A 12,346-nucleotide genomic window follows, 5' to 3' on the forward strand; every position below is an offset into this window, starting at 1 on the left:
TGCTGGGAGGGATTGGGGGCAGGAGGAGAAGGGGACGACAGAGGATGAGATGGCTGGATGGCATCACCGACTCAACGGACATGAGTTTGAGTAAACTTCGGGGGTTGGTGATGGACAGGGCGGCCTGGCATGCTGCGATTCATGGGGTCGCAAAGAGTCGGACATGACTGAGCGACTGAACTGACCAAGGCCAGGGATCATTTGGGGAGCAGTAAGCCATAAAGAGATGAGTACACACATTCACAGCTGTGTGTTGGGAAAGTTAAGCTGCAGAGAGAGGCTGGGCCCAAACCAGTTCAACAGGCTGCTGTGTCCCTCTAGGCAGGAGGTACAGAGGCTCAGCACGGGGAGGTGGCCCCAAGGAACCAGACGCCAGGAACCAAGTCGCCCCCAGGTGAAATGCACAGTCCTGGTGCTGGCTGGGTTTGGGAGCTGTCAGGGATGACTTGGAGATTCTTGGCTGATGATGGCAGGAATCACATGAACAGCAAAGTTCCACCAAGGGGAACTTTGGGAATGATGGGGAAATGAGTTGGATTTAAGTTAAGGTGACGTCTAAGTGCTGACAGATGTAAATGGTCCGTGAACAGTGTAGATAGGTAGTTTGGATGCAAGCTAAGTGCTTTTGTACAAATATCTGGGGGGGGGGGGGGGGGGGAGATGCTTGGAGACTGTGGGAGACTCCCTGGAATCTTTTTTTTTAAATTTATTTATTTTTGGCCGTGTTGGGTCTCTGTTGCTGCATGGGCTTCTCTCTGGCTGTGGCGAGCTGGCGTTACTCTCTAGGTGCGGTGTGTAGGCTTCATTGCAGTGGCTTCTCTTGTTGCAGAGCATGGGTTCTAGGTGCCCAGACTTCAGTAGTTGTGGCTCCCAGGCTTCGTAGCTCTAAGGCACGTGGGATCTTCCTGGACCAGGGATTGAACTCACAGTCTCTCGCTCTGGCAGGTGGAGAAGGCGCCCTGCCTGGATTCTGTGTGCAGAAAGTGGGATGCTGACTTCCACTGGAGCGTGGAAGCATCTTTTCCATTTGTCTAGATTTGGGCTTTTAATCAGATAGATATGACTTTTGATGCTATTAATGCATGACTCACTCCTTCTAGGAGAGTTCCAGGCCATCTAGTCATTGTGAGGCAAGCATGTGGACTCTGGAATCAGAGGAACTCTCAAATCATGTCTGTGACCTTGGGCCAAGTGACTTCATCTGTCTGGGTGCTCTGGTTTTCTCATCTATAAAATGGGAACAACACCCTTTGCAGAGTTGATGAGAGGAATTAAGAGGGTTAATTTATTGAACAGATTACTGTACAGAAATTAAGTCATTGAAGCTGCCTAGTAACCCAGTGGTTTATAAACATAAACCACATTCCTATGTATGGGAAACGGAGGCACAGAGCAATGACATGCCCAAAGTCGCAGTGTATCTGGGGGCAGAGCCGGGGTTTGGTTCTAAACCTCTGTGCTATATAATACCTAGCCTAGAGCCAGCCCTGTGTTTTCTTTGTAACCTCAGAGCCATTTCAAACCCACATTTCAGATGTGGCAGCCTTGAGCTGAGGCTGAAGTTCTCCTAGGTCAACCTTGGTCTCTCCTCCCCAGCCACCCAGCTTCACCCCACATCCCCTGCCCAGGCCCAGCCTTGTAGCTGCCTCTCAGCACACCCCGGATGGCGCCCTGTCAGCAGGCCTGGAGAGCAGTGGGCTTTGCCCCACCCAGGGCGGTCAGCTGTACTGCAGGGACCTGGACGGAACCTCACCGGGGTTCAAGGCTCTGCCATGGGGGGCCGTAGGCAAGTCACAGGTCTCCCTGTAGCTGAGTTTTTCTTTTTCTTTTTTTAATTGGGTATAGTTGCTTTGGGGGCTTCCCTGATGGCTTAATAGTAAAGAATCTGCCTGCCAATGCAGGAGATTCAGGAGATGTGAGTTCGATCCCTGGGTTGAGAAGATCCCCTGGAGGAGGAAATGGCAACTGACTCCAGTGTTCTTGCCTGGAAAACTCCATCGACAGAGGAGCCTGGCAGGCTACAATCCATGGGGTCACAAAGAGTCAGACACAACTGAGCACAAATGCACATGCACATGTTTTTCCATGTTGTGTTCGCCTCTGCTGCACCACAAGTGAATCTGCTATTTGTACACACACGTCGCCTCCGTCTTGGACCTCCTTCCCCACCCCATCCCCCCCCCCCAGGTCACCACAGAGGCTGCGCTGAGCTCCCTGTGCCATTAGGCAGGCTCTTCATCTTGGATGCCATATAATGGCAGAGTAACAACACTTCTCCGAATGGGCGGTGGTGAGGCTGAGGACAGCTATTGGCTCTTGCTGGCTAGGCAGGTCCCAGCATCCTGTTCGGAAAGCACTCGAGGCCTAGGTGCCAGGCCCGGCGCTGGGTGCTCGAGAAGCTGAAGTGAAAGAGCTGGTCTCTGCCTTCCTGGAAGCCAGTGACGGCAGGATGTTGGCTTTGATCACAGGAGTATGTGCCACGCTCTGCAGTCACACAGGGAAAGTTCCTTGGGCCAAACAAATGCATGAAATCCTCTCATGATGGGAACTCACAGAATCAGCTTCTTTTACCTCCTGGCTTTATCAGTATGAGTGACAGGAACCACACGAGTGCTCCCGAATCACCTAACTTCTGCGAGTTTGGGGATGGGGCTGCATCTCTGAAGAAAATAAAAATCGCAGACAATCCTACCACCCCTTGTGTCCCTCATGGGACATTTCTGGATCCTTCTCATGATCATGCTGTGAATGGGACATAAATATGCCTTCTATTCACAATTTATCTCAAGTATTTTCCTGAGGCTGTATTTAGTTTGTTTTGCTGGTTCTTTATAATGGCATGCTCTTTGCTGCGTGGATCAACCATAGTTAATACAATAATTTTCCTGTCTTTATTTTTGACCCTGGAAATAAGAGTGCATTTTGGTTTGCATCACATTCATCCATCAGTCAATGTTTACTGGGCCTCATCAACAACCCAGGTAGAGATGTAGACACTGAGGATGCAATTACGAGCAAGACAAAGGCCCCCTTTTTGGTAGAGCTTACATTCTGACAGGCAGAAATGATTTTGGTTGAAGAAAACTGGGATAGGAAACAGACCCAGGTTCTCGGAAACCCTCTCCAAAGAGGTGATCAGAGCAAGGCAGTACTTTTGATTTTCTAAGAAAAAAAACTGTCCCTAGATTTTTAATTCCTACAGGTAAAATTACTGGGTCGGAGATGTATGAAATATGTGTGGAGTTTAGATATTTGCCAACGTCTTTCCAGAATTTTGGCAGTGCTCATTTGACTGGATCGTCTCCAGAATGGTACATTATACTTAAATTTTTATTTTTTGCTAATGTGATAGTTGACGCTTACCGCACTGTTTTGCATATCTTGGGTCATTAATGAGGCCAAACTCTTACACTGTAATATGTGTTTGAACCACTTGTACTTCCTCTTCTGTGAATTGTTCATTCCAGTCCTTTGGGTTGCGTTGTCTGACGAGTGTGTTAGGACAAGAAGTGCAAGTAGTGGATGTCCCGGATGTAGGGAGCCAGGTTTCAGCTCCACGGAGCTGAGAAAGGCTTTGTTGAGAAAATGGGTTGTGAGGAAGTCTCTATCAGAGGCTGGGAAGAATGTGGTTCTGACAAAGGGTTGTTAATCCAGGCAGCATAGCCTAGTAATCATTGCTACTATTTACCAGGCACTTTCTAGACATAGGACTTCCCTGCTGGCTCAGATGGTAAAGTGTCTGTCTACAATGTGGGAGACCCAGGTTCAATTCCTGGGTCGGGAAGATCCCCTGGAGAAGGAAGTGGCAGCCCACTCCAGTACTATTGCCTGGAAAATCCCATGGACAAAGGAGCCCGGTAGGCTGCAGTCCATGGGGTAGCAAAGAGTTGGACACGACTGAGCAATTCCACTTTCTGGACATAACCATTAATCTCATAACCCTACAAAGCAGGAAGCACTGCCCCCATTTAATAGATGGCTCAGAGGCCTAAAGGGACTCCCCTGAACCCACACCCACTGGTAAGGGGCTCCTGTGGGCCTTGAACCAGGTCTACTATATCCTGCTTCTCATAGAGGACCCAGCGGCAGGTAAAGCAGGTAGAGTGTATACGAGCATGAACACAGACCGCAAGTCCAGTAGGTGAGGTCTGTAGCAGATCTGCAGGTGAGCTTGTCCTGTCATGAGAAGCAGATGGGGCGCCCATTGGATGATGGTCAGCGCTTAGTGGGACCACGAGTTGATGAAGATGAATGGCTTCGTGTTCCCTTTCTGACTAAAGGAGAGAGTCACGACAGACCAAGACAGACAGAGCAACCAGAGGAGGCTCAGCTGGTGTACGGATTTGAGGTTAGGATGGAAACATAGAAAACAGTGGTTTGGTTTAGTGGCCTCCTGGCTGAGTGAAGGAGGGAGGCCCCCAGAGGCATGAAATACGGTGCTTGAGAGTCCACACTTAGGACGTACAAGAATGAATCTTTGCAACCACTGTCTCTTCTTGTGGAAACTGAATGGGCTTCCTTTCAGCAGCTGCTTCTTTAAGCTGTTTTCCTATCACAGACCATGGCTCCTTGGCCTGAGTTGGAAAATGCCCAGCCTTCCTCGGAGAAATACACTGTAAAGGCCGATGGTGAGCAGTCTGCCAAGCCTGAGAAAGGCAAGGAGACTGAAAAAGGTAAGGGCCCCCCTCCAGCCCTGGGCTGGCCTCCTTGGGAAGGCCCCAGGAGACCCAGGCCTGGTTCCTCATTCTCATGGCCTTCTCTGCTTGTCCGGGCAGATGACACCGGTGCCCCTATCACCAAGACAGAACTTGTGCCGTCTCACTCCACTGCGGCACTGATCGAGGAGCCCACCGAGGTGGAAGACCCCTGGGACCTGCCCGAGCTTAAGGACACGGGGATCAAGTGGTCAGGTAAATGAGGGCAGCTGAGGCAGGGGGAGGGGACTGTCCATTGGCAAGAGACTGAGATCACGACTTTACGGTGTCACCTTGGGTCATCTTTTCCCTTCGATTGTTCAAGCGAAGGTCCTGACTTTAAGAGTGAAGCCTCCAGTGATGACTGGGGGATCTTTTATCCTTTCATTCATTCATTCAACAGATGAACCAGGTTATAACCAGACCAGACCCTGTGCAATAGGAAATGGACGAACCCCACCTCTTAGACACCTGGGGGTTGGGGAAGAGGGGTCCCCAGACCTCAGTGTGGGCATCAGGAAGAGATTATAGAAGGCAGTCTACGTAGACAAAACAGCAGAGATGCAAGCAGATGCCACACTTCTGTTCCAAGCAGTAAGATCAGTCTGCAGGTCAGGTAGAAGGGGAGGAGAGCTGGGAGGGAGGACGTGAGAACCACTTTAAAAGAGAGTGGAGAAAAAGACAGCCAAGGATGTAGGCTTCCAGGACCTACGAGGGCCCAGACCCTCCCCAGATGGATGCTGTGATTGCTACCTTGCAGCCACTTTGTTGAAAATATTCTGTGTGGTTCTGAAGGTGCTTAGAAAAGCCTTTATCTCTGACCTTGCATTTAGCAGGGGGCAAGTGCTCTTAAGTGGCTCATCAGTGACACTGCTCTTGCCCCTGTGAGCCCCAGACTTCACTGACCCCCTCCTCCCAAGAGCCGAATCCTTTAGACATTTCACCACAGGTTTCAACTGAATGGACTCCAGTGGTAATTACCTTGAAAACTACAGCCAGCCATGAATGCATCCCATTGCTAGGTCTTGCTAGATTTAAGACTATAGCTGCCTGTCTAGGAGGGGAGTTGGGAGAGTTCTGAGCTCGTCGTCAAATTTCTCAGTGTTTCAGCCATGCCTTTTCCCCTCCTCCAGAGAGAGACACCAAAGGGAAGATTCTCTGCGTCTTCCAAGGGATTGGGAAATTTATTTTACTTCTGGTGTTTCTCTACTTCTTCGTGTGCTCCTTGGATGTCCTGAGCAGCGCATTCCAGCTGGTTGGAGGTATGGATGGAAGAGGTCAAAGGTCCAGGGTGGGGGTTTTGGTTTCTGTGAATTTATTTCAGAAAGTCACAACTCAGCAAGCCCCATGCAGTTGCAGTCTACCCGAGTGTTCTAGAATGGAAGTCACCTGAGATCATCTGAGGTCATGCCCCATTTCACAGAAGAGAAAACCAATGCCCATGAGAGGGTTATGATAGGCTGGCTGAAACGACTTAGGCCAGGCCAGAGCCAGTGCCAAGGGCAAGCGGTCAGCTCCTTTTGTTTGTCTGCCATCCCCGGACAGGAAGCTGTTTGACCTAAAGGCTTACGTGAGGGTTTCTGGCTGTCTTGGGGCCGCCCCACCTGAGGGGACCATTGCCTAAGAGGGCTCTCAGTCTAAAGCAACTACTCAAACTCAAAGTTGGTCCTTTGCTGGAGAAGGACAGGGGTCCCTTGTTGGGGGATCTGCTTCACTGCAGTTGCCCAAACACCTCCCAGGCCTGAGCATGGAAATGAGGGGTGAGGGGACCCAGAAGTGAAATGACTGTATGCTTGCTCACCTGCCCACCCCCGATGGGCAACAGTAGTAAGAGCCAGCCCTTGAAGTGCCTACTGACGTGGGGGCATTGTCTTAACCATTCCTTCCCAAAGTCCTTCCCACTTACAGAGGAGTGGGCCAAGGCTCTAGAAGGTTGTCACCCAGCACCGAGTTTCACAGCCCGTAATTGGCCTAGTGGGATTCAAACTGAGATCTGGTGGCATAGAAGACCGTAGGTTTCTGCATCCCTTGGTTCTGCTCTTGAGAACTCATCTTTGTGGTCTAGGAGAGCTGGGGGAGTGTGAGGGGCAGACTGACTTGCCAAATGCCACTCTGGTCCGCCCTCCCACGCAGCATCAGCAAGGGCCTTGCTGTCTCTCAGACAAGGCATTCCACTCCCCACTCTCAGCCTTCTTTTGAACATTAATGTGGGGATGGATTGATGGTCTCAGAGCACACTGTCAAGTGATGCTCCTAGTGTTCAGTTATGGACTGGGGCTAGGGGCTTGAATCGAAGGGGTTGGATAGAGAAGCATGAGGAGATCTACATGGATAAATCTCATGAGTTGGGAATACATCCCTGACCAGAACAAGGCCATCAGGAGATGCACTGGCATTCATCAAATGAAGTGCAGAGCTGAGGCCAGATTCGTGATCAAAGATGACTAGAGGGCTTGCTGATGAACGTGGTTGAAGTAGATAGGAAGGTGCGGGTGAAGGGAGAAGAGGAACAGGGGTGGGTGGGATTCGAGCAGCACTGGGGAGAAGCCTGAAGAAGCAAGACACCTGAGATACCACCAGCAAGTCTGCAGGCTGGTACCTACAGCCACCAGCCAGTAACTTGAGGCTGGTCACTCAGCGCCCATCTAACGCCCATCGGATGGCTGTGGGTTTGTTTTTCAGGAAAGGTAGCTGGGAAATTCTTCAACAACAACTCCATCATGTCCAACCCCTTGGCGGGGGTGGTGATTGGGGTTCTGGTGACAGTCCTGGTGCAGAGTTCCAGCACCTCCACGTCCATCGTCGTCAGCATGGTGGCCTCCTCATGTGAGTCCAGGAACCCGAGGGCCCAGACGCATTTCAGGCATTTCCCTGTTCTGCTGGGGAGGCTGGCATTTACTCTGAATATGTCCAAGCTTGTTGCCATCACTTTCCTAACTTGTGCAATTATGATGTGCTCCGCTTAGACAGGGGGCATCCTCCTGTTTCCCTTCCCAGGGCTGAGCCTTAAATTGGCCCCAACACTTGAAGACTCAGTTCTGAATTCTCTAGAACTGTGTTGTCTAGTCTAGTAGCCACTAGCTACATGTGGCTGTTTCATTTAACCTTGAATTCAGCTGATGAGCTGCAAGAGCTGTATTTCAAGGGATCACATGTGGCTAATGGCTGCCATATTGAACCACATAAATTTAGAGCATGTCCATCATTGCTCTCAGGGCTAAGCATAAAACCTCATGTAATCACATCACATGTTGGTCTTGAGGCATCTGAATTTGGGGATCTGACGTTACAAACTTGAACCCACTCAATGTTTGCCCTGGCTATGTTGAGATAGACCCTCTGAGGGGAGCCAGTTTGAACTGGTTAATTTTCAGCCCAAGCCAGTATTAACTGAAACTTTTAAACAGGAGGATTTTGTAGAGTCTCTGAATTCACTGCAATTAACTGCTGAAATTTTTTATTTTAATCTTTGGCATACGTGCCTATTTCTATCGTGAGATGCCCAAGTTTTTTTCAGATTCACAGTGAGGTGCAGACCCTAAAGAGATTAAGACTTGGTGCTTTAGGGGATTACCTGCCTGAATGAGGTCAGTTTGCCTTGGGCCACATCAGGAACACAGCCAAGATGCCTTCCTCAACTTTGCTAACTTGCTAACTTACTCTTTCCCAACCTCCAGTGGTGCCCGTGCGTGCTGCCATCCCCATTATCATGGGGGCCAACATTGGGACGTCAATTACCAACACCATCGTGGCGCTCATGCAGGCAGGAGATCGGAAAGAGTTCAGAAGGTAGGAGGCTTGGAGTCAGCCTTGGCCACCACCAGGCCCATATAGGGGTTGGTCGAGTTTTCCCAACTGTCATTGACAAGAGAGCATGTTTGTTATCCCTGGACCTTTTAGAAGTAGCTACAGTGGAGTAGGGCTGGAGGCTGGGATCACATACTTATCGGGTGGTAACTCAGCTCCCTGAATGCAGAGCTTGGATAACAGTATCTATCAACCTCCATGTTGCCTAAAGAAATTAACACAATCGTATAGATAAATACTTAGCAAGGTGCCTGGCACCTAGTCAGGGCTGCCTGAATACAACTTTTAGCGAGAAGCTTGACCTGTGGCAAAGTTAAAACAAGACCAGTTAGAATAGCATTTACTATCTCACTTGGAAATAATGATAACTTCTTAAAGCTTCCATTAAACACAATTCCCAGCCTCTTTTCTGACTGGTTATGGGGTTTTGTTGTTAACATAGTGAAACAGTCCCATCCAACAAAGCCAAAAACACCAATGCAAAGGTACAATGCACCACCAATGATCATAGCAGCATTATTTAGAATTGCCAGGATATGGAAGCAACCTAATTGTCCATCAACCAATAACAAAAGACATGATCCATCTACACATACACACACACAAACAAAATGGAATACTACTCAGCCACAAAAAGAGCAGATTACAGATTTTTGTCATTTGAAGCAATATGGATGAACTTGGAGGGCATTATGCTCAATGAAATAAGTCATTCAGGGAAAGACAAATTGTATGCTATCACTGATATCTAGAATCTAAAAAATACAACAAACTAGTAAATAAAACAAGAAAGAAGCAGACTTGCAGATTGGAGAACAAACTAATGGTTACCATCCAGGAAACAAAAGGGGGATGAGCAAGATAGAAGTAGGGAAGTAAGAGGTACAAACTATTAGGTATAAAATACACTATAGGACATAGAGCCAATATTTTCTAATAAATGGAATGAAACCTTTTAAAATTGTGAGTCACCGTATTGAACACATGTAGCTTATATAATATTGTGCACCATCTATACTGCAACTGTCACATCAGACAGATGACATTAAACAGGCTGCTGGGGGTGGTCAGCAAACACCATGCCTCATCCATGGGTGAGCTGGCAGGCACCGGATGTTCTCAGAGTCGTTCATATTCTATCAACGATAACTGAACTCCTGGTCCGTGATAAGATGTTCTGAGATCTAAATTATAATACCTGTCACCCAGGGTGTTTGCTAATTTGATCTTAAGAAACTGAGTAGACTTTTCTATGCACCAGTTTATTAATATAGAAGCACAAAGAGGTTAAGTAACTTTGCTGAGGAGCATACCTGGGACTCAATCCAGGTTTTCTTATTGGAAATTCTGGGTTCTTTTCACTGGTACACTGATTTTTACCTCTGGATGTATAAAGTGCTTACACATAGAATATAATTGATCTAGCTCACCCCCTTTTAAGATATTTAAATGGATTGCTTTCAATAACATCTTTGGAGATGTGTATTATTCTTTTCTGGTAATATTTTCTTGGACGATTCCTGAAACAACAACAACTATATCAAACACCTGTAAGGCTTTGGGGGGGTTAGTATTAATACCACTAACTTTGGGGATTGCTGTAAGAAGAAAAGTGAGATTACATACCTATATGCATATAGGTAGGTGACACCTGGCAGATAATACAAGTGATGACCTGCCTAGGTGGTACCCTGCCACTCGATGACTGATCTGTCTCGGGGTGGGGTTCTCCTGCAGGGCCTTTGCGGGGGCCACCGTCCACGACTTCTTCAACTGGCTCTCCGTGCTGGTGCTCTTGCCTCTGGAGGCCGCCACCGGCTACCTGGAGCGCCTGACCAACTTAATAATGGAGAGCTTCCAGTTCAAGAATGGAGAGGAAGCCCCAGAACTTCTGAAAGTTATCACAGATCCCCTCACAAAGCTCATTATCCAGGTAACCTGGCTTCCTGCATAGAGGGAAAGGGGATGGAAGAGATGGATGAGGGTCTGTAATCACTGCCCTTTAGCTGCCGCTGAAAAAAACCAAGGGAGGCAGAACTTCAGAAACACCAGATGGGCTGGAGTTCTTGTTGTTCAGTTGCTCAGTCATGTCAGACGTTTTGTGACCCCATGGACTCCAGCACACCAGGCTCCCCTGTCCTTCACTATCTCCTGGAGTTTGCTCAAATTCATGTTTGTTGAGTTGGTGATGCTATCTAACCATCTCATCCTCTGCTATCCCCTTCTCCTGGAGTAAGTGGCATTTATTATCTCCAGGACCTCAGCACACGTGTTATCATCTTTATTAGCATGGGAGTGGTGGGTGGTAGTGAGTGCTTCTCAAGAATCAAGGACTCTCCATGGGACAATTCGTTCCCACCTCTGACCTCCGCACCCCTGGGCTCACTGATTAAAGTCACATCCTACTCACAACCAGAGAGGAAGAGTTTACTGCCTTTCCTCAAATCTTATCCCTCTGCTCACCAGGGTCTGTCCATATTGTTGAAATAAATGGAAGAAGGCTTTGTAGATGTTGCCTTGGGGAGAAGGGGCCAGCTTGGACCTTCCTTGTTCACTCATACCTTCATTTTTTTTTTTTATCCTATTTGATTATCCAATGAATATTCTACTGCATGCTTCCTAGATACAGGTCCATTGTTCATACCAGTCCTTATTTACTGAGCACCCACTGACATAAAGGTGCTATGCTCCACCCTGAGAGTGCAGATAGGGTGAGTCCCAGCTCACCGCTGCAATCTGGTTCACATCCTCAGAGCCCCTCTTAACAGTTTAACATCTGTCCCACAGCGGTTTTGACAATGGGCTAACTCTCTTCTGTCCATTGTTTTCCTCAGCTGGATAAAGATATTCTCAACCAAATTGCAATGAATGATGAGTCGGTCCAAAACAAAAGTTTGATCAAGATTTGGTGCAAAACTTTTACCAACGTGGTAAGTTTCTCAGAATATTGCTGGCTGAGTTAGCCCTTTTTTCTGTACTGGATAAAGTAAGATCTTGCCTTCAGTTTGGACATATAAAAGGTCGGGAGAAAGAAAAATCAAGGATTCCTGAAAAGTCAAATCTAGCCAGTGAGAATCCTTAAGTCCTTGAATTCTAGATGGACAAACATGCTGTAGGACAGACAGGACCAGCCCACATCATGGACATGTTATTCCTGGCTAATTATGTTCATGTCTCCTGGCCTACCTCTGGCTGCCACCTTGCTTCCATTTATGGAGGGATTTGTGAAAGCAGTGCACCACACTTATGGAGCCTCCCTGATGCCCTGAATTTCCCTCCATTCCCCACCAGAAGTGAGGGTTGTAGACGATGCATAGTATTTCTCATGTTTGCCACCCAGACTGAGAGAAATGTCACCGTCCCCTCGCCTGAGAACTGCACCTCCCCTTCCCTCTGTTGGACGGATGGTTTGTACACCTGGACCATCAAGAACGTGACCTACAAGGAGAACATGGCCAAGTGTGAGTGGAACTCACAGAGCGTCACCCATTGGGACAGGCTGTCTGGGGTGATGGTGGTGATTTCCTGTCTATGTGGAGCCCCAGTGAGTAAGGCAAAGAAGGGCAGTGAGAGTCAGTGAACACCAATCCTACATGGGACAGTGAGCTGTGAGCTTTCACAGCAGAAGAAACTGAGGCGTGGGGACCAGGGGGCAGGCTAAAGGTCCCCCTGTAAGGGGAAGAGCTAGGACCTGGAACTCAGTTCTTCTGGCCATTCCAGGCCAATTCAGAACTCATCAACAGATTCCAGAGCACTCTCTCCATGGGCTTTGGTATCTCTTTGGCAGTAACTGTAGGGAGATGACAGCCTGATTTGAAGGTGGTGTGGGGCATATACACAGCAGA

The 12,346-nt window shown here is 48.3% G+C and overlaps 1 protein-coding gene across 3 annotated transcripts in view; it reads left to right on the forward strand.

Annotated features, from left to right (window-relative positions):
• Window positions 1-12,346, forward strand: part of LOC136147844 (sodium-dependent phosphate transport protein 2B-like) — a 28,898-nt gene that overhangs the window by 10,072 nt on the left and 6,480 nt on the right. For all 3 annotated transcript variants that reach the window (XM_065907181.1, XM_065907183.1, XM_065907182.1), the window contains 8 exons: window positions 4,559-4,673; window positions 4,776-4,910; window positions 5,828-5,956; window positions 7,377-7,520; window positions 8,372-8,483; window positions 10,239-10,434; window positions 11,336-11,431; window positions 11,842-11,962. In XM_065907181.1, the coding sequence (XP_065763253.1) occupies window positions 4,562-4,673; window positions 4,776-4,910; window positions 5,828-5,956; window positions 7,377-7,520; window positions 8,372-8,483; window positions 10,239-10,434; window positions 11,336-11,431; window positions 11,842-11,962 (1,045 nt within the window). In that variant the 5' untranslated portion in view covers window positions 4,559-4,561. The remainder of the gene's footprint in view (window positions 1-4,558; window positions 4,674-4,775; window positions 4,911-5,827; window positions 5,957-7,376; window positions 7,521-8,371; window positions 8,484-10,238; window positions 10,435-11,335; window positions 11,432-11,841; window positions 11,963-12,346) is intronic.

This window comes from Muntiacus reevesi, chromosome 16 (assembly GCF_963930625.1).
Source record: "Muntiacus reevesi chromosome 16, mMunRee1.1, whole genome shotgun sequence".
In the NCBI taxonomy this organism is placed as follows: domain Eukaryota; kingdom Metazoa; phylum Chordata; class Mammalia; order Artiodactyla; family Cervidae; genus Muntiacus; species Muntiacus reevesi.